The sequence below is a fragment of the Dipteris shenzhenensis genome, chromosome 1 (genome assembly GCF_047967505.1).
Source record: "Dipteris shenzhenensis isolate YYH24624 ecotype China chromosome 1, Dip_SZ_1.0, whole genome shotgun sequence".
NCBI lineage: Eukaryota > Viridiplantae > Streptophyta > Polypodiopsida > Gleicheniales > Dipteridaceae > Dipteris > Dipteris shenzhenensis.
The window spans coordinates 9,609,838-9,637,439 of record NC_141596.1 but is presented as its reverse complement, the minus strand read 5'-3'; the positions used below and the strand labels follow the sequence as shown (position 1 = coordinate 9,637,439).

Genomic DNA, 27,602 nt, shown 5'->3' with positions numbered 1-27,602 from the left:
TAGGTGTTGATAATGCAAATAAAAGTAACCCTACTTGGCATTACTCCATTTTGCTACATCTCATCAAAAACTTCAAGAGACTGCTTGGATTTGCCATTCTGAGCATGCACTGCCACCGTGACATTCCATGAAACTACATTTCGCTTTGGCATTTTTTCGAACATTTGCAGTGCATGATCTGAGCTTACCACACTTGGCATACATACTGAGAAGGGAGTACCCACAAAAACATATACCTTGAACCCAACCTCCTGGATGTGAGCATGCAGCCATTCGCCATCTTCTAAAGCTGCATGGCAAATGCAGTAAGAGTAAAAGCGAATGTAAACGTGTTTGGCATCATTCCTTGTAGTTGCATAGTTTTTAGAAGTCAGAGGGCCTCCTTACTATTCTCTTTTCAGGCATGTGCTCTAATGACGAAGTTCCACAAAGAAACACGACGCTCATCCAAGGTGATAAACACCGCCAGTTCATCCTCTAGGGCCCCACATTCACCATACATTTGTATGAACAGGGATTCCAAAACAATATTTTGCTTGAGGCCACTCTCAATAATTTGTCTATGAACGCGCTTACCTTCTTACAAGGCCTTTGCATCCTTACACAAGCACAATACTGAAGCGTACAAGCCAAGATCCACTTCAATGCCTGGATGTTCCTCTCTCCTTCTTGGTGTTGACTCATTCACTACAACATCATATTCAAATCCAATTTATGTGATATGGACATGTAGCAGCCTGCCTTCTTAAATGGGTCCTATGTACAAGGGAGAGGGAAAAGATTCAACATGATGGTGTTTGTAGAAATCCTTGTGTAACCTTCTCTCTGCATGGCTAGGTCTTCACTATAGAAGCAATTAGACCACTCCAATAGGTAATCATGTCAGCCTATACCTTGAGAAGCTCCATGAGGAGATGGAGAGAGACATGCTTCTCCTTTTCTCCTTCTCCCTAACTAATGATCAAAGCATTGTTGGTCCACGTGGATCTGCTGATGGGCTAAAGGGGCTAATGCTAAGCTAAAGAATGCTGAAATTGATGATGAAATAAGGAGGTAAGTGATCTTTATATAGTCAGGCTCCCTCAACTAATCCGGAGCAGCCCGAACTTGCCACGTGGTAGTCGGCTGTCTGCTATGTACTGCCATCTATCGTGTAGGCCCTATGGCGACTTCGAATTGGCTTCCAACCTACACTTTTGGATGAAGACTTGTATTGCTGATATCAGCCACTGTCCATGCTGATGCTAGGTGACCATGACAATTCCACACCAATTCTTTTGGATATTAAAATCCTCCTTAGCTAGTAGCAATAAAAACTGAGATCCCGAGCAGCAGTGGATATTAAATATAAGAGATACATAGCATGCAGCCAGGCACGTATAGATGAAGCTTGGCTTATCAACACCAGGTCCTCCACATCAGTTAATCCTTTGTTGCTTGGGATGGTACCCCTCCCCTTCCAAACCAGCCCATAGTGTAGAGGGAAGTTTTAGTGCCAACGTTTGATTTGGCATCTAGAGGTTTGTGATCAAGAGGGGCATGTGCTTGATCATTGCACTCCACATCAATTGTCTTGAGAAGAAATCTGGCAAATTTTCAGAAGACGTCCAAGTTTCGAGATCTTTGGAATTGGAAGCCACAACCAGAAAATGAAAATCTACCGAGAGAGCACCTCTATGAATTGCTTTACAACAAGCAAGCAAGCCAGCCAACCCACCCAAGAAGAGAGAGAGCACAGAGAAATCTCAAAGTTTGGCAGGCTTCAATCGCTGAAATGGGGTGGCGAAGCGAGAAGATGGCAAATTTGGCGAGGTCCTTGACATGGGAAAGGAGAGGAGGACGATATGGTGCAGGAAAGATTGAACGAGTTGGGAACCAAGGAAGCGGCAGTTGCCAAATTCCACAACCCTTCGATTAGGTTTATAGAGTGACACGTGGCTCAACCAGAATTTCTTTTCATTCCACAATGCTATCTGCCTAAAAAAAAAAACACACACACATGGACATAATACATATACATTCCTTGATAGCATGTAAGCGTGACCCGACATCCATTTCCACTAGTTTTTAACATATTTGTGTCCATTTCTGGGCACCAACTGCTTGGGAGCTCCCATGCAAAGCGATTCCCCTCTCCATGAAAGCTCCAAAACCCAAGATGACTTAAGCTGCTATGGAGCATCAATATTGAAGCTCTGAGGCGCTTGGTGATATGGAGCCGTGGGCTTGAGGATCTTGGAGATATTAAGCTCAGGAAGTTGAATTTGGAGCGAAAGATTTGAATCAGGAATTTACGAGGCCGAGGAGCTTCTAGCTATGGAGATATTCAGCAGGCGTGACTCGTTGCTCGCACAAGACATGACTAGCAGCCGCATGCTATGGCGATTGTGTCTATGCTCTCGCAACAGTACCCGCTGTCATATTCACCTGGAAGTACACGCTTCGTTTCCACACCTTTTGTCAATAAATGCTCCATGGAAGTCTTTGAGCACACGACATCTCTCTGTACCGACTCGGAGGATTGCAGCGTAACCATAGCATTCGCGTCGAAGCCGAAGCTGTGCCTGCGGTTTCTGACGTAGCAGTGGGCTACTGATGCCACACGAATCTGGGCGCGGCTAAAAACTTTGCGTTCTATTCAGGAACACCTCAAAAAGACAATATATATTTTGATCGTCGAATTCGGCAAGAAGAATGTCTAATCAAGCCAAAGGCATATCAGAGGAAGATGTAGTCACTTCTTCAAAGCTGAGAAGGGATCCATACGAAGTCTTGAATGTCCCTCGAGATGCATCTGAACAGCAAATAAAGGCAGCGTACCGGAAAATGGCTCTCAAGTAAGAAATACGATCGTATCGCCATTTTCGACCTTAGTCTAATTTGACGTCCTCTACGCTTCATACATATGCGCTTTTGTATAGTCCATGCTTAGCCTGAGGTGTGCAGTAATTTTCTATTTTTTCCATAGCATTGCTTGTTCCCATTATGCCTATAGACATTCCTCTATGGCCTGAGTCAAGAGACTCCTCCTGGATCTAGATGTAATCAATCATGTTCTTTGCATGTGAGTTTGTGATCACATAATCAACTACAGTTGACCCTTGGGCTGTCTTGCATGTGAGACTCCGCGGGTCTTTAGAAACCCAGTATAGCTGTTTATGCTTGGGCACTGATGATGACATAAGCATTTCTTTGCTTGCTAGGTATGTCTATCTTTTTCTTTTCTTTTCTTTTTGGTTAGCTCATCTTTCGTTTTCTCTGTTATTTTCATTGTAGAATTTAGGACTTTAGAACAACAAAAATCTGAATTTGCACGATTGGATATATTCTAGTCTTACAAAGGTCATGTCTTGCATGTGTACCCTCCTGTGCCTTGAAAGTTTGTTGTGCCATTGCATATTTGTAGGCCAAAGCATCCACACAATGTGAGGAGTTGCCTTCTCAAATGAGTGATTTCCCCCGCATCATTTGATGTCCTTTTCCATCCTCTTGTTTCTTCGTTATTTTCTTCCACTTCGTCCATCCATATGGGGTCTCTCCCCTCCGTTGTTAGGATGCCTTGCATTGATCCTGTTCATGCATTGAAGTCTCCTATGAGAATAATTGTGCTCTCTTTAGAGAACCTGGCTATATCCTCCCCTGAATGCACGAGGGGGTCTTCTTGGTATACGTCGCTGCTGTTTTTGTAGATGGGTGATTGTGAGGGTGCAAAATAAACATGCTGCCATTTTGATATTCCCATCCTTTGCCATGATATCCATCCATATGTATTGTTTGTGTTGGTCCTCTTCTACAACTTTTGCTGTTGTTTCCCATGTCATTCTTATGCAGCATGCTATCCCACCAAGCCCTCGTCCCCTATGTGTGTTTTTGCATTCCAGATTGAAGTTTTTATGAACCGTTGAATTTCTGGGCCTCATGCTGCCATGCCTCCAAAATTATAAGTATGTCTGTTCAACTATTTCTTCTTCCAGTGCGATGACTTTGTCCATGGTCCAACCTCCTAAGCTCCACACTTTGATCCTGAGGGTCTCGAGTCCCTATGCTTCTTTCTCTCCCCCCTTGCTTTTTTCTGTAATTACAACTTTTCCATCTTTCATGTATGCATGTTTACCTTCCTTTTTTGCTGTCCTGATTTTTTCCAACTCCTTGAGCTTTTGGGCGTATTGACTCCGCATAAGGTCCTCATTATTCCATATGGAGTGCCCAAGTGATGCTTGCGGTTAAGCACTTTGAGGCGGGATTGAGTGTCCATGGAAGACCAAAAAGTTCTATGGGACCAATAACTAGCCATTAGATCAAGTCCCCAAAGTGGGAGTGCATAAAGCATGTTTGTAATTATTATTGTTGGCATAGTATGGTAAAAATCACAAAGTGAGCTACGCCCCATTACATCAATTCAAGGTTGAAAGTCGTTCAGTTTAGTCTTGAGGCTTTGAGGACTGCTGTCCCTTCTGTGCAAGCAGTCCATTGACCCTTCTTTCGACCTTCCCTTACTTTATTGAGTTTTGTGGCTTTTTGTTTAAGCCGGTTTGGAGTGAGCTCCTCTGATACTCAAGTCTTTATGCCCTTTAATCTGTGATTTTGTCTTCGAATCCTATCCTTTTGAGCATGTGACCCCTTCTTATAAACCCCACATGTATCATCATCATTCCGTTCAGGTTTGGATATCTTTTCTATGAGGGTTAGCTTTTATTGTGTTGCTTGTATCACATATTAGAACCCAATCCCATATTCTTACTCTTCCTAATATTGAGGAGTATCAGTAATGGGATCAAGAATCCTTACATTCGCCAGAATCGCGATTGCTTCAACTCATGTACTTGCAATCATACTATCGATGTGGCGACCCCCAACTCCTAGAAATAAAGCAGCTGCTTTATGCTTCTTAATCTTCTGATGAAGGTCAATTTTGTTGAATTTGTTGTCCAATTGTATTGTCATCTCTTCATCATTTCCTTAACAATAGAAACAAGCTATTTATGTCTATGGAGCAAGTTTTGTATTTAAATGGTCTGCTGTGTTAGTCATGCATAGAGCATCCTGGAGCTTTAATCATATTCTGGTTTTCAAGCCAGGACTGAATTTCTAGTGCAGAATAGTCCATATGTACACCATTAACGTACTTTGAACCAGTTTATGCTTCATGAAACTTTTAAGTTGTAAGAAGCAAGCACAATTCAAGGCTTTGCTTCTGTAACAGGTTTCACCCTGACAAGAATATCGACAATCCAGAAGCTGCAGAAATGTTTAAAGAAGTAGCATGTTCTTATGGTATATTGTCAGATCCAGCAAAACGCCAACAATATGATCTCGCTGGTTTTGAGGTACTAATGTGTGTAATGCATCTATGTACATTCTTGATATTTTACTGCGATCTAGACATTTAAGAATTACCACTTTGTAAGGATGTGATATGCTATGAAAGTCCTGTGAAACAGCTGTGTATAGCCAAAGTGTGTTTGTAGGATTTTCTGTTCAACTACAATGAACTATGATTTGACAATTACCGATGGATTGATGGTTTTTGTGTTAGGCTGTGGATGTTGATGAACTTGATCTTTCAAACCTTGGCACTGTCAATACTATGTTTGCAGCTCTATTTAGGTAAAGCTATTATTACCCCCCGGGGCCCCCCTTCGAAAAAAAAAACTGAGTTCTCACTGTACCACACATCTTTTTTAGAGAACTTGCATTCCTAAGGTTTTTGAGTCATACTGTCTCTCGTTTCAGCAAGCTTGGTGTGCCTTTCAAAACATCAATATCTACTTATGTGCTAGAGAACGCTCTTACTGGTACAGTGACAATCAAAACACTTCCACTGGGTAGACCTCTAACTGACAAGGTAAGCCTTTCACTGAAAATTTTGGCCGCATTATGTAGAAAACGTTGCTGATGTGAAATGGTTTGTATTTGAAATATTTTATTGTGTGATATGAACAGGTTGAAAAGCAGGGTGCTCATTTTTACAGAGTGACTATTTCAGAGGTCCAAGCAGATGCTGGAGTTGTGGTCCGAGTAATGTCGAATGCACAAAGTAAATTTAAGGTATGTATTGCATTTTATGAAATGAAATTTAGGGACTAGAGGGAGAGTTTGACCCGTAATTAAACATAGCATAGGAATCTCAGTTTAATAAAATGGTAAGGAGTTTTTTCAAGTTTGGTTCCTCAACCCTTTCAAAGAAGAAAGATTTTTTTTTTGGGATTAGTGTACCGGATGAGCTCATACTTTCCCTTGACCGTTTTCTGATGGTGGGACTCATTGTGTAGTCCTGATAAAAGATGAATTTTGTCTGATTGGAACCTGCTCCCCTTCCACTCCCCCACTGTCAATCTGTGAACTTCGACCCCCTTTCTTCCTTTCCTTCCACCCTCTCTGCCTGCTCTGTTCGCCTATGAGCACTCTGCTCACGGGGGGTGATCTACTGGCACTCTTCCCTGTGCCTGTCATCTCCCCCTCCTTCCATTCCACCGTTTCCTGCCTTCTGCCTCGCTTGATCTCTGCTCCCCTTGGAGCTGTGGAAGGTGCCATATAGTGTGACCCCTTGCTGCAGGTCACCAGGCCCTTTGGGCGTTGGTCTGGTGGTCAGCCCTCTCGATGGGCTGTTCTGTCCCCCATACAGCCAGAGAGGGGCTCTTTCCTGCTCCACTTCTGTGCTGCCATCAGGTGTGCTCCCCTTGGAATCCGGGAAGGTTGCTTATAACCTGACCTAGGATTTGGTTGGGCTCTTTCAGGATTTTCATGTGGGGGATGGTGGCCTGGCTGATAGCGGGGAGGCATGCTTTCTTCATCGAGAAGACCTCTCTTGCCTACTTCATTGACTGTGAGCAGGGCGCCAGCCAGGAGGCCCTCTCTAACTTGATGGCTCCCAGAGCTCTCGCCGGAGGACAGCGTTTGGGACACAGCTTGGAATATCTGGGTGGCGATGTATTTTGTGATGGGGGGCAGCAGACCCTACTTGCGGCCACCCTCGTGAATATCTAGCATGATGTCATCTATACTTTGCATGGGGGGGGGGGGATCTCATACTTATTGCCTTATCTAGTATTGAAGAGCTCCAACTGTTGACTTGCAACATTTATGGTGGTGCTTTAATTCATCTTTTCTTTTATTGTTCATAGAGAGGCAGATTTAATGAGAAAGAGTAGTAACTAAATGTAGTGTCTTGGCAGCTATTATACTTTCAGCAAGTGGAGAATGGTGGTTTGGATTTAGCTCTACAGGTACGAGAGATTGTTTCTGGTTATTAACTTCACATTTTGAAAATTCGGTCTCCAAAATGCCAAATTTTCTTGTTTTGAGAAGTCCACCATGTTTGTCAATTTTGACAGTGCAGCTGCTTCTCTTGCTTTTTGTTTAAGGTTTTAAATTTACAGGCTTCTTGGTTGTTTGAGCATAAAACTGCACGTGTATTATGGCTAAGGCAATATTCAGTGGAAGTTATTTGGGGGGTCTCCAAGAAAAAAACATTGCTCACAACCTACACCATGTGGACAACGGGGGGGCTATGCCAATGATGTTAGATCTGAGGTGCATGTGGATGCAATGAATTGCTGTACTTGCTGCCCACTGTTCGTGCCTGGAGTGCACCCTACGGTGACTGCCAGGTGTCTTAAACTGAGCTGTCCTTTTTGGCCTTCTGTTGATGTCTGGAATGCACCTTGCCAATGCAAGAACTGAATACTTTTTCGCCCCAAATGGGGGCTTTATATAGCCCCCTAGATGGCCTGCCTCTTTGGCTGATCTGGTCTGTAGGGATGGCCAACCTGCTGGACAACCCCCTAGCTCTGTTGGGCCACCTGTAGCAGCCCTATAAAGGCTGGCATTCTGGCTGACCTAATAGGTGGATCATAAACTGATATAAGAAGGATAAAACCATGAAGGATCCATGCATGCTTCCCACATGGCAGCCAATGCGCTGCCCATGTGGCAGCCCCTCTGTCCCTACATCTTTACAGATGTCACCCCCCTTGCTCTCCTCATATCAGGGCCCTTGTGTGGTCCAATGGATGGTTGACACCATGGCTGTCCATAAGACAGATCTGCTCGAATGGGTGGATCATAAACTAATACAAGAAGGATAAACGAACGAAGGATCCCTGCATGCTGCCTATATACCAATGCGCTGTCCATGTGGAAGCCGCCTATGTCTCTCGTAAATCCCCCTACATCTTACAGGTTTCACTCCCCCATGCTCTCCTCATGTGGTGGACCCTTATTCTCCATAGTATACTCCTTTCTTCTAAGCCACAACCCCTAAGTTTTGTGGGAACTAGTTCCAAGGACGAGGGATGGGAAGACTGATAGAATAGCCTAGGAGCTCACACAGTGTGTGTGGGGTGTGGAATCACAAACTTCTTAACTTATGTGCTTCAAATAGATGTGCAGACTAGTAAATAGACAATGATCCAGCTAGATATAGAAACCACCAAAGGAATATATTTCTGTCCAAAGCTATGGACACAATACAAAGGAATAGATCCAAAGTCCCACCGGAGTGTCATCCTTTGATCTTACCAGAAGGTACTTCTACTATCTGCCGGACGGATATCTCTAGAACACTGAGCCCGCGTGCTCCACCTCGAGCGTATGTAGACTCTCTGTTCAAAGATCTCAACTCCTTGTGCCCTATGAGACAGCCAAGGTACCAGCTCTCTTGAGCTCAGTTCGCCGCAACAAAAGAACCACCTCGAGAAATGAAATTCCAATAATATTTCCAGATAACCTGGACCACGAACTCGTATTGAGCTCTCAAGCAAGTACTCTTCTGGCTTCAGTACACCTTGTGCATAATCACCTTCCAGCAACCTACGTCTGAGATTTGAAGAAGCACCCACACTTCTCCTTTTGCCTTCGAAGAAGGCTCGTTCCTTCCAATCTTGCATTACCCGAGACACATGAAGAGCAGATTCTCTCCACAGCATGCTATAAAGGGTCAAATTTAGAACATCAAGTATATACTAGATAGTCGTACTGCCTGTGTGCTTGCTCTGAAAGGAAACCATGCACCTCATTGAGGCACATACCAATAACTTGTGCAATCCTGTACTGCCCCCTTCTGAATTACAGAAACTATCTGAACATAAATCCCTAGGGCACTCCATGGAATCCACCCTTGTGTCAGCATCGACAGCCACGCACTTGAAGATCCCAAGCACTCCATGCTGCCCTTCACCTTCACAAAGGTTTCTGAGTTGTTGTCAGCCCACATCTCAATGTCAGACATCTTTACTGTGGCTTTTAGGTCTGCATATCTTACCTCAGTAACACATGGGGACGTCACCAAGAATAGTTCTCTGATTGCCACATTAGCTTTGGCTTTTGTGTCACCATCTGTATCTTACTCCTCCTCGTTCATCTGATCCGCCTTCTTCTTTCTGCAATCCTTCGCAAAATGGCTTGGCGTGTCACAATAGAAACATTTCCTTTGCCAGCGTTATCCTTTGTGACACGTCCCAGCACTCCTGAAACCCCTGATCTGCAAAATAACCACACACAACATCAGAACTGAGCAGGCTGCTCACCACCAAACCGTGACATCTACGGGATAAGATCCCGAATCAGAAGATGTCCCCTCCGAGCCACGAGCTGAGCTACTGGCACGAACTCCCAATCAGATCCAAACCAGCCTGGTGGCGCTGTGAAGCCCTGGATCTGCCACTGGGCCTTGGGCTACGCTAAGATGCAGGCGCGCGTCCGCGACACAATCCAGGATTAGACCTAGCACCTGGGAACGAGACTTGCTTCCAACTGCACACTGAGAACTGAACCCCCTGCGCCTCTTTTATAGACTCGGGCCCCGGCGCCAAAAATAGCGAAGACCTATAAATAGTTCGTACCCTTGTCACTCAACCCGAGAATCAAGCCTGCCTAGCTCTAAGCCTCCCCAGGCTAACCTGAGCTAGTTCTGTGTACCTAGTACACGTCAGATACCAATCCGTGCACATGACATACTCCCCCTCCTCTAAGAACTCACTCCTGAGTTCGCTAAGAAATCCGGAAATGTTCTTTGGAGGTTTTGTAATGTCTCCCATGTTGCATCCTCCTCAACACGATTCTTCCACTTAATCTTGTATTCCGTGATAGTACGATTTCGAATCTGCCTTTCACGAAATTCAAGAATAGATTTAGGTTCGTGAGGAATAAAAGTCAAATCTGTAACTTCTATAATCTCATGAGGAGAAACAAGTTGATCATCTGCACCCAATACTTCTTTCAGTCTACTGACATGAAAGACTGGATGTACTTTAACATCAGGAGGCAATTCTAGTCGATATGCAACTGGTCCAATTCTTTTAATGACCTTGAATGGGCCACAGTATCTGGGGGATAATTTCGGAACCAAACCACCAGTACTTAGGCTCTTGGATTCCTTAGGAATTCTCAAATATACCATCGTTCCTTCAGAGAACTCTCTGGGTGAACGATGTCTATTAGCATAAAATCTGTCCCGATCTTGGGCACTTCTAATAGACTCCTTGGCAAACTGCAACATTTCCTGCATGTCTTGCAAGAAGTTATTAGCAGCATCATTCTGAATCCCTTTTAATCCTACCATAACTGGTGACTTAGGTTGAAACCCGTACATAAGCATAAAAGGACTGTAACCTGTACTAGAATGCTTTGCACTGTTGTAAGCAAATTCAATCATGGGTAGATAATCTTCCCATGAAGACTGTCTCTTAGATACATATGCTCGAAGCATGTCTTCAACCAACTGGTCGACCTTTTCTGTACTGCCATCGGATTGTGCATGATCCGAGGAACTCATACTTAGAGTAGTTGGCAACCTACTACATAGTTCTCTATAAATGCACGCATCTTAGGCCAATAAAAGGTATGCTTCACAAGAGACAGGGTCCTATGTATACCTGGATGCCCCGCACTAGGAGCATCATGACACTTCCAGAGAATCTTGGATTTAAGGTCCAGAACATCAGGCACACAAATCTTTTCATTCCGGAACAGCAAGCCGTTCCTAATCATCCACTGACCTCCCGCCACCTGTATCCTAGGTGGCACAATCCCTGAGTCCTGGTCAACCATGGAGCTCCCATCCTGGACTCTTTGCCAATAAGAACTGAAATGACTATCAGTTGCGTATAGCCCTCTCAAGGATTGAAATAGGTCTGAGGATATTTCCGTAAATGACAAAGCATTTACAAACTTAACTCGACTTAAGGCATCGGCCACACTATTCAACGAACCCTTACGATAACGTATTTCGAAATCAAAATCCTGCATTAATTCTGCCCATCTAGCTTTCCTTCCTCTCAATTCTGAGCCATCACACACATACTTAATTGACTGGTGATCAGTCAATACAAGGAACTTTGAACCATACAAGTAGTGTCTCCAAACCTTGAGAGCATACACTACAGCATAAAGTTCCTTCTCAAGTGTGGGCCAACGATACTGAGTGTCGTCTAGCTTCTTACTCTCGAAAGCTACAGGTCTGCCCTCTTGGAATAGAGCTGCCCCAATCGCATAATCGCTCGCATCGGCCTCTAAAACATAAGGCCGGGTAGGATCGGGTAATGCAAGAACGGGTGCTTCCTTGATAGATAACTTCAAGGTTTCAAAAGCCTTGTTCATTGCATCATTCCAAGGGATCGGCTAAGTAGACCTGCGTCCACGACCTTTCAATATGTTGGTCAAAGGTGCCGTGATATGTGAATAATCACGCACTGACTTCCGAAGAAATACCGTAAATCCTAGGAAAGAACGAAGTTGTTTCACAGACTGAGGGATAGGCCATTCTAAAACCTTCTGGATACGATCCAGATCAATGCTAATACCTTCAGAAGAAATCTTGTGTCCTAAGTAAATGATCTCCTTCATAAAGAAGTCACATTTACTCATCTTGGCATAAAGCTTATGCTGTCTTAGAACAAGTAAGACAACCCGGAGGTGTCCTATATGATCCTCAAGCGTTTTACTATATACCAAGATGTCATCTAAGAACACTACAACAAATTTGCCCAGATAATCCCTGAACAAATCGTTCATCATCTGCTGAAAAGTAGCAGGAGCATTGGTCAAACCAAAAGGTAATACGAGGAACTCGTAATGACCATACCTAGTCCGGAATGCGGTCCTATCTATGTGTTTAGCATAGATACAGATTTGATGATAACCCGTGCGCAAATCAATCTTAGTGAAATACTTCGCTCCGGCCAAACGGTCTATCAAATCATCAGAACGAGGTAAAGGATAGCGGTTCTTAATTGTAACTTTATTTAATCGTTTATAATCTATACACATTCTCCAGGAAGAATCTTTCTTCTTTCTTAAGAGGACAGGTGCACCCCAAGGTGATTTACTTGGGCGGATATAGCCCATATTCAGGTAATCCTGAAGCTGGATAGCTAACTCATCCTCCTCTACCTGGCTCATCCTATAAGGTGGCACACTGATAGGTTGAGCCCCTGGGACTAAGTCTATGCGATGATCTACTGCCCGTTCTGGAGGTAAACCTTCCGGCAGTTGAGCTGGGAATACGTCCTTAAAATTATCTAACAACATTCTCAATTCACGGTGTTCAAACACACTTAATTCATTTTTGTTAATTACCGAAACAACAAATGAAGAAAGTGGAATCAAAACACACTGATAGACATCATAATGAGAAGTGTTTAATATATTCCGAAGCTGCATCGCAGATACAATAGGCCCCTGAGAAGGGGGAATCTTATCACACTGAATACAAAATTGGGTGTCCTTGTCTACAAAAGAAAGCGTATGCTCCGTCCATCCGATCTGAATATTGTGGGTTTTAAACCACTCTATCCCGATCAGCAAGTCTACATGCTCTAGATGCATAACATAACATGTGAGAGCTCCCGTGTAGGCTTGAATCCGGATGGGAAGCGCTTCAACCTTGCGATCCCAAAACTGCTTCCCAGCTTGAAGCTGCACCTCGTAGGTGTGGTCGCTAGGTACTGTGGACAGCCCCATCTTCTGCACAAATTTGTAATTAACAAAATTGTGAGAGCTGCCCGGATCAAAGAGAATATGAACCTGTTGGTCCCTAACTTCTCCATAAACTCGGAAAAGATCATGGGAACCAAACAACGAAGTATTAAAGGTACAATTACAAGAAAGGGGGCAGGTAATGATATTTACTGAAATACCTGTCATCGTGACTTGGTTGGCTCCCTTGGCTGCGGTACGTGGACCCGCCTAGAGCTTCGGTCCTAGCACCAACTTTTGGTTCTTCCGCTTAGGACACTCATTCTTTGTGTGGCCCCGCTCCTCGCAATAAAAACATCGGCCTTCTTTCTTGAGCCTGAGAGTGCGAAGGAAACGGGCCTTACCATTCTTCGCAGGAGTTAAGCTTTTCCTGGAGGCGTTGTCCGTAGACTTCGTCTCCCCAATACCAGTTGCATGCTGAAAGAACTTGCGTTTGTTCTTTCCACTCGTTTCGGTAACTGTGGTTGCCTTGGTACCGGCCATGGTATCATCATATATGCGCGCATATGTCATGGCCTCCTACAATGTTGTGCACTTGTTGTTCTTTATCTGCAACTTATAGGAGTCTGGCAAACCATCCACGAAGAAACCTAACAAGGTCACTGGATCCATTTTAGTGGCCCTGCTTTGCAGATCCCTAAATCTTTGAAGCTAAACTTCAAAGGTCAAGTTTAATTTTGACATATCGAGGGCCTTGAGCTTACCAACGATATCGTAATCATCCTCCTTCTTTAGGAACTCCTTCCTGAAGATCCCCTCAAAATCTGTCCAAGTATCAGGCTTAGGCTGGAGTTCCTTCCACCATAGCAAGGCTTTACTTGACATAAACCCTGCTGCAAGCTGAATCTTTTTCTCGTCTGGATAGGGGTGGAATTGGAAGTGTACTTGCCACTTGTGCAACCAAGTGTCAACCACCTCCTTTGTTCTTGATTTTTGGTCACCTGGAAAGGGATCCGGAGTGATATTCGGGCCTAGCACGGAAGCCATGGCATCCACATGCGTGAGCGCCTGAACCGTGCTAGCCAGAAGAGTCAGAGTTGCTTGTATCCCTTGGAGTTGCTGTGTCAACCCCGATTGATTAGCGTTGACCTGCTCAAATTTACCATCAAGAGCAGTCGTAAACTCACTGAAGGCTTTCTTAGTTATCAGGTCGTCGTAGAGACCCTGATCATTTCTCCCACTGGAGTGTAATCTAAGTCTTGCTCTCCCATAGTGAACTCGGGATTTGGAGCATCAGACATGGCTGAAATCTGATTTGATTACAAACGGAGAGAAATAACTGACTGAAACGAAGCACAGAGGTAGATGGAACAGAAGAAAACCGTCCCAGATGAAGCTGACGGAAGGAGATGCTGAAATCTGGCAAATCGGAAGACCACAAGTCCTGGAGTCTCCCCGAACCCGCAAACCGGATGCGCCGGCTGCAGTAGAAGCTGTGCGGACTGCTGACGTGGCCTGTACGGCTGCTGACGCAGGCCGTACGGTGGCTGCAGGTGCTGGCGCAGCCTCTGTTCGGAGCAGCAGCAGGTACAGGAGCAGGCGGAACAGTCCGTACAGGCTGTACGGCTGTCGCTGGAGCTGTACGGACTGGTACAGAAGCTGCGGGAGCTGTGCAGGGCTGACGCAGGCGAGGACTGATGCAGGGGAGCTGATCGAAACAGGGCGCAGGCTGTAGGACGAGGCTGGCTGGGCACGAAACTCGAGGTAAGATCTCGAATCTTGGGGCTGCTTGTGGGTAGCCTAGCACCCAGCCCCCACCTATATAGGGTGCAGGGCTGCCTGATTTGGAAGCTGGGCTTCCAAAAAAGGCTGAGCCCCTCCAGCTTTGGAGGGGTGCTTTTTCGAAAAAAGCACCTGAGCCCCTCCAGCTTTGGAGGGGTGCTTTTTTTGGAAAAAGCACCTTTCTCCTGCGCAGGCTGCACGCAGCCCTAGGCGCAGGCTGTTCGCAGCCTGTTGCGCAGGCTGTGGACAGCCTATTGCGCTGGCTGTGGACAGCCTTTTACACAGGCTGTCCCGCCTCTACTGCCTCGCCTACTGCGCCCCTTCCTAAGCTCCGCATCCCTTCGTCCCTTGCAGTCTTTTTTTCTGCACATCGCTCCTTCTTTTCTGCTCTCTTTCTCCTCCCTCTAAACTTCTCTCCGTAGCCTTCAGAAATTTCGATTCTATCTCACTCCTCTTCTTCTTCCTTTTCTCTTCACCCCTTCTACCCCAGGTAGTCAGCAAAAACGCAGCAGGAAATCTCGAATTTTAGGGCATACCTGGAAGAGAAATCCGTCAAAATTCTCGCATCAGAAGTTTTTACCTCAGGAGTTGGCTCTGATACCAACTGACACGTCCCAGCACTCCTGAAACCCCTGATCTGCAAAATAACCACACACAACATCAGAACTGAGCAGGCTGCTCACCACCCAACCGTGACATCTACGGGATAAGATCCCGAATCAGAAGATGTCCCCTCCGAGCCACGAGCTGAGCTACTGGCACGAACTCCCAATCAGATCCAAACCAGCCTGGTGTCCCATACCACCAGGTGGCGCTGTGAAGCCCTGGATCTGCCACTGGGCCTTGGGCTACGCTAAGATGCAGGCGCGCGTCCGCGGCTCAATCCAGGATCAGACCTAGCACCTGGGAACGAGACTTGCTCCCAACTGCACACTAAGAACTGAACCCCCTGGGCCTCTTTTATAGACTCGGGCCCCGGCGCCAAAAATAGCGAAGACCTATAAATAGTTCGTACCCTTGCCACTCAACCCGAGAATCAAGCCTGCCTAGCTCTAAGCCTCCCCAGGCTAACCTGAGCTAGTTCTGTGTACCTAGTACACGTCAGATACCAATCCGTGCACATGACACTTTGCTAGCAACGCCTTGTCATCGTTGTCATTGTTGTAGAGCTTCTCCCTAGCTTCTTCCTAGAGCAACAATGGACCCAACTCCTCAAAAGTTAGAGGTTTGATCCTTTGTCCTACTGTCACAGTCGTAACGAAGCTTTTGAAACTCTGTTGTAGCTGCCTCAATACAATCAAGGCCAACTGGCATGAGTCCACCTTCTGTGTGACCCATCTCTTAAAGAAACCAAAGCATAATCTCTATTGAAAGTGACCTCCATCAAGCATAGCTAAAGAGCATCCATTTCAGGTCCAAATCACTTGCACTCAGCTTAGGCCTGTCCCTAGCAACCAATACTTGGTCACACAGACTCCCTTAGCTGCCTTGAGTGCCCTCTTAGCCATTCACTTGCTCAGGACAAGGATAAAGCAAGGATACAGAGCTAGCATCCATTGGCAAGGCTTAACACTCTGTAGGCATCGATGCCCCATGCTTACACTTTGTTATGCATTGCTCTCACCAAGCTTAACAGTTAGCATTTAATTCTAATCCAACAAATGACACTTAGCCCAAAACTGTTTCTAGCAGCCTTACCAGGCCACACAGTCCCACATAATCATTACCAGGGCCTCCATGGCCATTTATATGCTCCGAGCAGAGAAATAAAGCATATAAATACAACCAACATCAAAAGAATTGCCCTTCGTTGGCCAGCCAAGATTTGGAATGTTCAGCCAGCCCCTCACTGAGCTGCCCACAGCATAAGGGAGAAAGGAAGCATTTGTACTTTGGCTTACTAGCCCACAACCACTAGTGCCGACTAGCTTGTCCCTCCGTTGGGTGCCACTTGCCCAGCCCAAGATCCCCTTCAACCCGAGGCCAATTCGTCCTACGTCCTCCCCATCGACGCTTGTGCCACCTCTTTCCGTCTGTTCACGCCTTTTTCACGCCCGCCGGTCAACCCCGGTTCTTCCAAGGTAAACCCTTTCCGTTTTGATTTGCATGGGCATGCCATGTGGCAGCCCACACTTTGGATTTCCCCTTGGACCTAAATTTGCCTTTGCCCCCATGCCTTGTAGTAGGTCAACTCCAATGACCAACTTAAGGTACATTTGCCCCTTGCCCCTTCTATGGGGACCATTCCAATGGCCCAACCTTGGATCCTTAGGGCTTTTTGCCCCTTCTTGGACCCAACCACCATTTTTACCCCCAAGGCATTAATTGCTAGGGGTTTCTAGCATTCCAAGCAACCGAGGGCCTTGTTCCTTGCTCTCCCAAGGGTTTCTAGCATTCCAAGCAACCTAGGGCCTTGCTCATTGCATGCGCCAGAAATCACACCCTCGTGACAGGGCCCATCCCCCTGTTTTGTGTGCCAGCTGAGTGGCTGGCCCCCTCCACTCCCCCCTATGTATGGGGTTGTGGGTTGGGCCATATGGGTGACCAGCCAGCTCCATGGCCCTTTATAAGGGCAGGGTGCTGCCCTATTGCAGCCCTTCCCTTTGCTGCTGCCAAGCCCCTAACCTGCCCATAGGCCAGCCATCCTAGGCGCTTTTGGCCCTTTCCTGCTCTTCCAAAGCTGCCTCCTTCCAAACCATTTCCATGCGTTGTACTTGGTGCCATCTCTTGCATTCTTCTTCTCTTGCCCATGTGGCAGCCCCGCTCTCTCTCTCTCTCTCTTCTTTGGACATCTTCTACCCTAGGTCCTCCCCCACGCTCTCCTCATTTTGTGATGATGCTACAATTTGTCATACAAGCATGCCTCCTTCAGAACATGCAGGAGCAGCTCAAATTCATTCACCTCCCAGCCAGTGCACTGTCAGAGATAATAAGGCAGCATACACCTCACTACCCCTATAGCGGAAGGGTGGATTCTCACAGATCAGATTAACACTCATATCTCACTCCTCTCTCTTGTGCACACAAGAGGTAATCGAGACACAATTCTAGAAATGACTTGGCAAAGGACAAATGGATTTCACAAAAAAGAATGTGTGTGTGACAATAGAGACCTCTTTGGTCTTTATTGTCAGAGATGCTACATGATTATCTGCCCATACCTCGTCTTGAGATACTGGACCGCCTTAAAGACTGGGTTTTACAATTGAGTACTATTGGCAGATGTCACGGTTGCATTTGTATATAAGGCCTTGCTGCCTCTTCCTTGGGTTTCTCTTCATGCCAATTGCATTGGTCAGTCACACACTCCTTTGGGTGGTGGCGCCAAAGATTGCAATAAACTTGGTATTCAAAACTGCCTCTTTGGCAAAAGTTCTTCTAGTGGCGAGTTTTACTTGGTGCTGTCCGGTTCTGACAACTTTTGGCTCATCGTCATATTGCTCCTGCCACTTGTCAATGATGTTGGTCTTCGTGGGATTTTGTGCCTCATATGTTTTGGCATTGCTCTATAATTTTTTGTTGTTGCTAAGGCAAAGGCTTCAAGCTCGTTTTTCCCAGTGCTTGTCTTGACAAGCATTTTTTGCTGTTTGGTTTTCATCCAGTAAGGTAGGTTTGTGATCTTGTCTTTTACTAGGTTCATTATTGGGCACTATGGACTCTATGAAAGGACCGTAACCATCGAGTTTTTGGTGATCCCTCTCTAGCTAAGTATCCGTTCTTCCGGGCATCCTTAAGGAAATATTTGTATGATTGTCTAATGCTCGGGATTTAGACTATCGTGCCTTCTTGTCATTTAATGATATCTTTTGATAATTGTAATTGGCTGTCCCTTTTCATGGGACTGTCTATGTAATATAGTGACAAATGGATTTCACAAAAAAAAATGTGTGTGAGCGTGTGTGTGTCTGTACACACACGCACATGCACACGCACACGCACATGCACACGCACACATATGTATGTATGTATGTGTATTGTATATGTATTACACACTTTTTCTTTTGGGTATGTATGTGTATTGTATATGTATTACACACACACACACACACTTTTTTTTGGTAAGTCTTATATTACTGAGTGGAAAGCCTCAACAGAGGTAAAAACCCACTAAAAAGTACATAGAGAAAAGCGGAAAAAGAACAACTGTCAAACTATGAAGCGCACGCGCACGCGCGCGCACACGCACACACACACACACAGTTTGGGTGATCCGTCTCTAGTCAAGTATCATTTCTTCTGGGCGTCTCTACGGCAATCTTTCTTTGATTGTCTGCGTGCTTGTCAATTGGATTATCTTGCATGCGTGTCATACAATGCTATCTTTTGATGTGGTGGTCGCATGTTCCCAATCTTGGGACTGCTTCTTGTAATACAAATAGACTTTACCAAATGTGTAAGTGCGTGTGTGCGTGCGCACATGCATGCATGCATGTTTAGTCAGAACAGTGTTTTCTAGCACCAGTAAACTTTGGGGTAAAGTGAATTGCTAAAATCTTATTTTACTACACTCCAGGAGGACAGCTTAAAGACCGGACGGGTTACATCAGCAGGAATGTATTTTCTACATTTTCAAGTGTATCGGCAAGACCCCACAATGAATGCGGTATACACAGATATTTTCTTAGACAAAAGCGGGCATTGTGTTGAAAAAGCCAAAGATATGTCATAATTTTCATGATGGTTTATGCTGAAATGCTTATCTTGGAGACAGTAAACATGCATTTTGAGTGACTCGTTGAGAAACTAAAGCTTGTTTTTAATATAATAATATAAAGGGACCCTTTTTTTTGCACATCCAACATTGGCTTCTAGAGATCTTTATTATGCTATGTCATAAAATTTCCAAAACTCTATGCTTTTCTAAAGATTGATGTAAACATTCGCCGTAGTTGGCGATGGCTAAGGATCTAGATGCTGCTTTCTTTAAGAAGCTTGAGGGTTTACAGCCATGTGAATTATCGGAATTGAAAGCTGGAGCACACATTTTTGCTGTCTATGGTGAGAGATGTGATGCTTTTCATATTGATTCATGCTACTGGTTCTTCAGTACTTTTGCAGGAATACATTGTGTGTACTATCTTTTAGAGTGTGGCTTCTTTTCCAGGTGATAATTTTTTTACGAGTGTAACATATACAATTGAGGCGCTTTCTGCCGAATCCTTCCACGATTCTACAGAGAAGCTTAAAACTATTGAAGCACAGTTATTATCAAAACGAAATGAATTAAGGCAATTTGAGCTGGAATACAAAGAGGCCAGTTTTCTTATATTCTTGTGACAGACCTCTTTGCACACGTTTGATTCTTGCAACATCGATCTTTTAGAGTCTTTCGCTTCATCTATGTAACACATGCAGAAGGAAATCTTATGTGGCTTCAAAGTTCGTGTTTTGAGCGTGCAGGTCTTGGCACGGTTTGCAGCTGTTAGCAACAAGTTCAAACAAGAGAAAAAAGCTGTGTGTATCTTTATCTTCGTTTTTCAAATATTATATTTGATCTCATTAATCAAGTAATCGTTTAACAACTAGAAGCTTCAAGTGAATCTCCATTGTACTAAAGACTCTAATCTATCAAAATTTTCCCTGGTTATTGGTAACTTCCGACCAAAGGGGTCCGCATTAATGCATATAGGAGGATGGTAGAAACGAGACTCTCGTGACGTCTCATAAACAATGCACTATTTGGACTGTTGAAATACTGGGACTAACATATGGTATAGGTCCATCCGGGCTACCTGCAGCTCTGCACTCCCTTGTCCTTGATATATGTAGAGAAATGCATTCATGTTTGTCTCCTTTACACAAGCTGTTGATGGAAGGCGACTTTCAATTGTGGTAAAATGGAACCTACAAGTGGTAGCACGCATGCTATGTAGAGGTAACTTAGGCATAGAGGCCCATTGGTGCATAGAAAAGTGCAATGATACTGGAAGGAAGAAGGTGTAGTGGAAATTTGTGACTACCCTTCGAAGAACAAAACAGTGCAGCTAGCCCCAAGGAAACCTTGCAGCAAGCATCACCAACTTGGAGCACAGTGAGTGACAAAAGGCTGCTAGAGACTTATGGTGATTGGAAAATTCTGAAGTAAAGGAACTGCCATACAAAGTGTGCAGATCGAAAGAAACTAAGAATGCCTCAGTTAGGGGTGTGAAATATCACATCTCTTAGCCATCATGGAAGAAGTCCAGAAAAGATTTGTTATCCACGGGTCTCGATCATTGACAATTGATTGAGGCATCCTGTGATGTTTAAACACATGAGACATAAAAAGTCTCGCCATCTGCCCTGCTGTAATTTTCTTCCTTATGGGAATAAAGTGGGCCTGCTTGCTGAATCTGCAAATAATGGTCCATATCCCATCATGTCCCGTTGGTGTATGAGGAAGATCAAAGGTAAAATCCATGGCAATGCTCTACCAGGGTCAATTAGGAATAGGTAAAGGTTGCAGCAAGCCAGCGGGCTTCTGTCTGTCATATTTCACCTTCTGGCAGGTGATGCATGTCCTAACATATGCCTCGACATCCTTCCTCAATGATGGTTAAAAGAAATAGTGCTCCACAGCTTTGATGGTGGCATCAATGCCTCTGTGTCCTGCATAGGGTGGAGCATGACTCTCTGTCGACACTTTTGGCCTCAACTGTTTCGTGACACACAGTCTGCCATGCATCATCAGAAAACCATCTTTGAGAGTAGAGTGCTCATGCCTCTGACCATCAACCAACTGATCATAAATCCGTGAAAAATCAGCATCTTTGGCATATTGATCCTTCATGGCATCAAGCTCATCATGATATGCAATGGTTATGGCTGAAACTTGTGGCTTAACAGTCATTGCATGTGGGGTGGGCTTTCGTGAGAGTGCATCTGCAACAACATTCTTCTTCCTAGGCACATGCACAATCTGAAAATGAAACATAGAAAGAAAACTTGCCCACCTCATATGCTTCTCAGACAACTTTCTTTGAGTGAGAAAGTACCGCCTGTGTACTTCATGGATGTTCTTCAGGTGTGGCCAATTTCTGATGGCCTCTACCTTGGCGGGGTCCATCCTAACTCCATCCTTGGAAACAATGTGCCCGAGAAAATAGATCTCATGCATGAAAAATTTGCTTTTCTTGGCATGACAAGCAACTTATGCTTCTGTAGCTCCTCAAGAACAATTGCCAGGTGCTTCTTGTGTACAGCCTCATCCTGAGAGAACACGATGATGTCATCAAAGAAAGTGCCAACGTAGGCTCGGTGTGCGAAAAAAATCTTGTCCATCATTCTGTTGAAGGTGGCAGGTGCATTCGTTAATCCAAATGGCATGACAAGAAACTCGTACAGACCAAATGTGGTACAAAATGCTGTTTTGTGCACATCCTCTGGCTGAATTCTGATCTGGTGATAGCCACTCTTCAGATCAATGCAGCTGAACATTCCAGACCCCTGTAACCTATCCAAAATATCATCTATTCTGGGTATAGGGAATCTGTTCTTAATGGTAATTTTATTGAGGGCTCTGTAGTCAATCCACATCCGCCAAGATCCATCCTTCTTCTGGACCAAGAGCATGGGTGAGCAGTAGGGTGAAGAGCTGGGCTGAATCAGCCCCTTCTGCAACAGGTCCTTGACCTAGTTCATAATTTCCTTTTGCTAGGCTTGCACTGACCCTATAAGGAGGTTGGTTAGGAGGGCTGCTACCAGGTATTATATCTATCTTATGGTTTTCTGGCCTTTCAAGGGGCAATCCTGTGGAAGTGAGTCAGAAAAACATTCCTTAAACTGAAAAAGTCACTTTGTTCGCTGTTTTTCCAGCTTAGAAAAATGAGACTCTTCTTCTACTAACTTCAGATGCAAACACTAAGTACGCTGAAAGGTGCTTTTTTCATTACGTTGCCAATGGCAGAAGCAGATACAACAGGGATAGATTCTCCCCTCAATTTAGCATCAAGAACGTGAGTGATTGTGATTGTTTTATTCTTTGTATCCAAAACAGCCCCAACAGGGAAGTGCCAGGGTATCCCCAGAAACACATCACAACCATTCAACCGCATAATATAGAACTCTTATGTGTCCATGTAGCTCTGAAAATGCATTCGCAGCTTGCCTATCACCAGAGTAAACAATTGGCTGAGCCCCGGACAAGCCATATCTGCATCACACAAGGGACCCATCTCTTTTGGTCGTATTCCCAACTTTCCAGCCAGCTCTGGAGAGATAAAGTTAGCCTTGGCTCTTGGATCCAAAAACATTAGAGCTGTTTGATCTCTTATCGTGCCCCATGCCCGGCATAACTTTGTAGCATCTATATTCTGAACAGCCCCAATCAAGTCTGGCAAAAGACTAGCAGTGGGCTTGGGCTTTTTATTCTTTTGATCCGTCCTCTTCTCCTCCTTGTGCTCACCCTGCTCAGTAGGAGGGAACTTCCGCTTCTTATGTGGGCATTCAAAAGCCTTGTGGCCCTCCTCCTTACAAATATAACACTTGTTGGCATCATAAAGAATTTGCTTTTCTTCATTTGACATACGGGTCGGGACTCGCCTCTATCCTGCAACAAACTTTTCTTTCATGGGCTGCTAGAACTTTCTGAATTTCTTAGGAGATTCCGTCTTGCTACCCTTTGATTTTGATGTCTCCTGTGAGCTACCTTTGAACCCAAAAACTTTCCCTTGCATGAGTGCAAAAGCAGTAGTGGCGTTCTCAATCAACTGTGACATGTTGGAGACCCTTGTCTTTGTGCAGTAGTCCCGAATCTCCTTTGGCAACCCGCAGCAATACCTTTCAATTTGCTCGGACAGCGGTACATGTTTGTAAGAATTTAGTGGTAGTAGGGCTTCCTAAAACTTATTGTAATCCTCCAAATTTCTGCAATTTGCAGCATCTAACTTGTACCAGGCGGTCATGATATCTACCTCGAAAGTGGTAGTGAGCCATGTTGCTGAGAAGACTTGTTTGAATTCGATCCAAGTGGTAGGTGCTCTACCTTGCAAGAGGAGGTTGCTCCACCATTGGAGTGTATTGCCCTTCAGAAAGGTGGCTGCCTTTTGGACTTTGGAAGACTGTATAAAGTGTCCACTTGAGTAGGCGGCATCAAACAGTTGCACAAATGTCAAAGCCTTCAATCTGTCCTGCATGCCATTAAAGGTTTCAAACTTTAAAGCTGCCCCTCCCTCCTTGTAGTCTTTCAATTTGCCTTTAGGGGTGAGATTGTCATAAACTAGGTGCTAGAAGGGCAGAGTCGTCATTGCTCCCGCATTCGGAGCCATACCACCTGTACCCATGGTGGTGTTAGGCATTCCTGGTCCCACTCCCTACATCTGTGGCATATTCCAAGTATTGCCCATTGTCCCAGGCATTCCTGTCTGCATTCCAGGTTGCATCCCAATGTTTGAGTACATCATATTGGCATTTGTAGGGGGCTGCATTCCGGGCTGCATGCTGCCCATAAAGCTGCCTGGCATTCCGGGCCCTTCTATGGGCGGTTCCACCATTACTTGAAAAACTGATCTCCTCCAAAGTATTCTGGATGCATCATGGGCTGAGGAAGGGCTTGCTGTCCTTGATTGACTGAGTGAAAGTTATTGGCATTACCCGCTACAGGGGTGAATGTGGGTGTCTTTGAACGCTGTCCACTGAAAGATACACGCCTGTGAGCCTTCTTATGCTTCTTATGTTTCTTCTGAGCTGTCTTTTTGCTTCCAGGGGAAGCAACCACAGGGGGAGGAGCTTGCATAATCTCTGTGACGGCATGTTGCAACTGCAACAGGGCTCCCACTACACTTTGCATTTGCAGCTTGAAAAAGGGCATTGGGATCAAGATCCTCTGCCTCATCTACCTCATCCTGTGAATCTTCAGTGGCATGCTCAGGAGAAACGGCCTGTGCCCCACTGTCCTATTGCTAATCACCCCTGCTGATGTTGTGCTCCTCTTCAAAGCTCTCTGATGCTCTGTCTTCCTCTTGCCCCTCCTGCTAAGATTGATGGCTATAGCAACAATTGCAATGAAGGTGTCCTCCACTGAACACTACCAGGGCTCACCTCTATAGGAAGATGGTGACAATCCCGGCAATGGAACCACTGAAACCGGCCTTCAATAGACAAAGGGCAATGATCTTCTTCTACTCAGTCAAAAACTTCATAAATAGCCACAATGCAAGCTTCAGTTACTTCAACCACTTAGTAAAACTTAGAAACAAACTTCAACAACAACAAAGGGGAGGCTTGAATGCCCTTGCTCAGTGAAAACAGTACACAATGCACCCATTGGCCCCAAATGCCTTGGCGCCCCTTATGGTATTTATTTAATGCTTCTAAATGGAAAATGCTTTACACAAGGGGTTCACCCTTGCACTGTTCCTCTCTGCAAAATCCTCTATCTATCCTCTGGCCATCCGATCTAAGTGCACCACTAGAATCCAATTGGCAAGGCAATCTTAGGCATCCACTTCTGAACTGACCCAAGTGAGAAGCATCCAAGCATCCAATCCACTGGCAAACTGAACTCAAAGCAGCCTCCAGGCTATCACATGCATCCACACTATCCTTAGGCCTTCCACAGGAACACCCTTGCCTCTGGGTACTTGCTAGAACCTGTAGGAGTCCTGAAAGGACTGCAAACAACATACATGCACTGCAAAAAGCTCCAAAGCAGGAAAAACCAATGAAAAACAGAACCTGGAACCAAATCCCGCTGTCTGAGGCAGAGGGGCGAGCTCTTTCCTCGCACCTATCCTCTGTCTAGGCTCCCCACAGGGTGCAGGAGGTTTCTGTTAGAAATCGACCAACAGAGGGTATGCATAGCAGAAGACTGATAGAATAGCCCAAGAGCTCACATTGTGTGTGTGTGGGAGTGGATCACTAACTTCTTAAACGATGTGCATCATAGATGTGCAGACTCGTCAATAGATAATGAACCAGCCAGATATAGAAGCTACCAAAATAATATATTTCCGTCCAAAACTATGGACACAAGAAAAGAGAGATAGATCCAAAGCTCCACCAGAGCGTGGTACTTTGATCTTACCACAAGGTGCTTCTACTATCTGCCGGATATCTCTAGACTCGAGCCTGCGTGCTCCACCTTGAGCATATGTAGACTCTCCATCCTTTGACCTCAGCTCCTTGCTGCCCTAGGAGACAGCCAAGGTACCAGCCCTCTTGAGCTCTATCTATAGCAACTGGATTTGCTGGAGTGCTGGATGAATTGTGAGGGCACAATGGCCCCTTTATATAGCCCCCAAGGGGCTGGAAATCCACCGACCAGCATCCTCATTCTGGCCGACTTTCTGCCCCCCCCTGGCCGACTTTATGCAGGCAGCCCTATATAAGGGCCCTTTGCTGGCCCTCTTCCTCATGGCCAAACCATCACTACACTTAACCATGGTTAACCTCGGGTTAAGCGTGGGTTGAGTTACAAAGATACTTTACATCACTTTTCACGTCCCCGTGACACCACTCATTTGGCATGTGGAGGTTAGGGATCGGGAGGGACTTATTCTTGGCTAGTGGACACACTTCGATTGGGCTCAGGGGGATACTGGCTTAGCTAGGTCGTTTGGGACTTGGAGCCGCCTTTCCATGGAGGTAGAGTCATGCGAGTAGGCACTCTCTCATTTGAGGGGGGAAGGCACGTGAATGGTAGAAATTGACATAGGGATTCCCATCACTAGTATGGATAGTTTTTTTTTCGTTTCTTCAAGAAAATTACTTCATGAAGTATAAATGAAAACCGCGAGAGCAAGCTCAAATGCGGGAGTACATCATGCAATGCATGAGGAAAAAAAAGCTCAAAATGAGCTAATAAAAAACCGAGGCGGAGGCTGAAAATGCCACCTCAATCCTGAGGGAGACTCAGACTCGCCCATATGGCCATTAGAGTGTGTACTGTGTCGGTCCAAATACTAGCCATAGCGTGGGAAGGGTGAACCTGGATACCCTCCATAGCCTCTGTACACCTGGCTCTCCAAATATGCCAAGCTGCAATGCGGGCTGACACCCCTTTGATCCATGCATCTGAGAAACCAAAGCGAGTAAGTGTGCCTTCTAGAAAGCCCTAGTCTACCCTGTCATAAGCTTTCTCAAAGTCCAAGAGTAGAATGGCCAGCCTGTGGCCATTATGCATGGCCCAATCTGAAGCCTCCCAAAATGAGGAGATGTTATCAAAGATGCTCCTGCCATGCACAAAACCCGTCTGTGTATCATGGATAAGATATGGGAGAAAGGGCTGCAGACGAAGGCTGATAGCTTTAGCTAGGATTTTATACAAGGTAATCAGTCTCCAGTGAGACACTAGATTCCTGAAACCCCCTTTCGGAATCAAATGAGGCCCTCCGTAAGTGAGTCTGGCATCTCACCTGAGTCCCATACACCTTGTGGGGTGAGTTAATGTGATCCCCAATTTGATCCTAAAAAGTAATAAAAAACAAGGGGGTAAGTCCATCTGAAGCAGGACACTTGCCCTTGTGAAGGGCAGAGAGAGCAGTCCTAAACTCTACGTTGGTGAAGGGTGCATCAAGTGAGACAGTCATATCCCCTGTCACTTACCGAGGTAAGTGTCGCCAAATAACCACTCTAGCATCATCTGTGGCCCGAAGGGAGGCATAGAAATCGATGGCAACTTGCAAGACGGCATCTGGATGTGTCCGAAGAACTCTGCCTATGTCAACAAGCTGTGAGACGCTCTCCCTACTATGTCTTGGGCCAAGAGTAGAGAAGAACTGCTTGTTGACCCTACCTCCCATTTGAGTCCAAAATGACTCTCTGGCATGAAAGGCATACTCTGCTCTCTGATCTAAAAGTGACTATTGCTGAGCCCTTGCTGTAGCAAGGCGCTCCTAAATCCAACTCCCTTTGGAGGGCAGCCAACTGTTGGCGGATACCTATCTCACGCTTGAGGAAATCACCCCTCCTGATACGAGCAACTGAAA

At 45.3% G+C, this 27,602-nt stretch overlaps 1 protein-coding gene across 1 annotated transcript in view; it reads left to right on the top strand.

Moving 5' to 3' along the window:
- Positions 1-2,109: 2,109 nt before the first annotated feature.
- Positions 2,110-27,602, top strand: part of LOC147905344 (chaperone protein dnaJ 15-like) — a 37,314-nt gene continuing 11,821 nt past the window's right edge. Inside the window, exons 1-10 of the mRNA XM_087402075.1 lie at positions 2,110-2,837; positions 5,204-5,327; positions 5,537-5,607; positions 5,734-5,845; positions 5,944-6,048; positions 7,176-7,226; positions 19,211-19,300; positions 19,587-19,695; positions 19,802-19,950; positions 20,098-20,151. Coding sequence (XP_087258201.1) covers positions 2,695-2,837; positions 5,204-5,327; positions 5,537-5,607; positions 5,734-5,845; positions 5,944-6,048; positions 7,176-7,226; positions 19,211-19,300; positions 19,587-19,695; positions 19,802-19,950; positions 20,098-20,151 — 1,008 coding nt within the window. The 5' untranslated portion in view covers positions 2,110-2,694. The remainder of the gene's footprint in view (positions 2,838-5,203; positions 5,328-5,536; positions 5,608-5,733; positions 5,846-5,943; positions 6,049-7,175; positions 7,227-19,210; positions 19,301-19,586; positions 19,696-19,801; positions 19,951-20,097; positions 20,152-27,602) is intronic.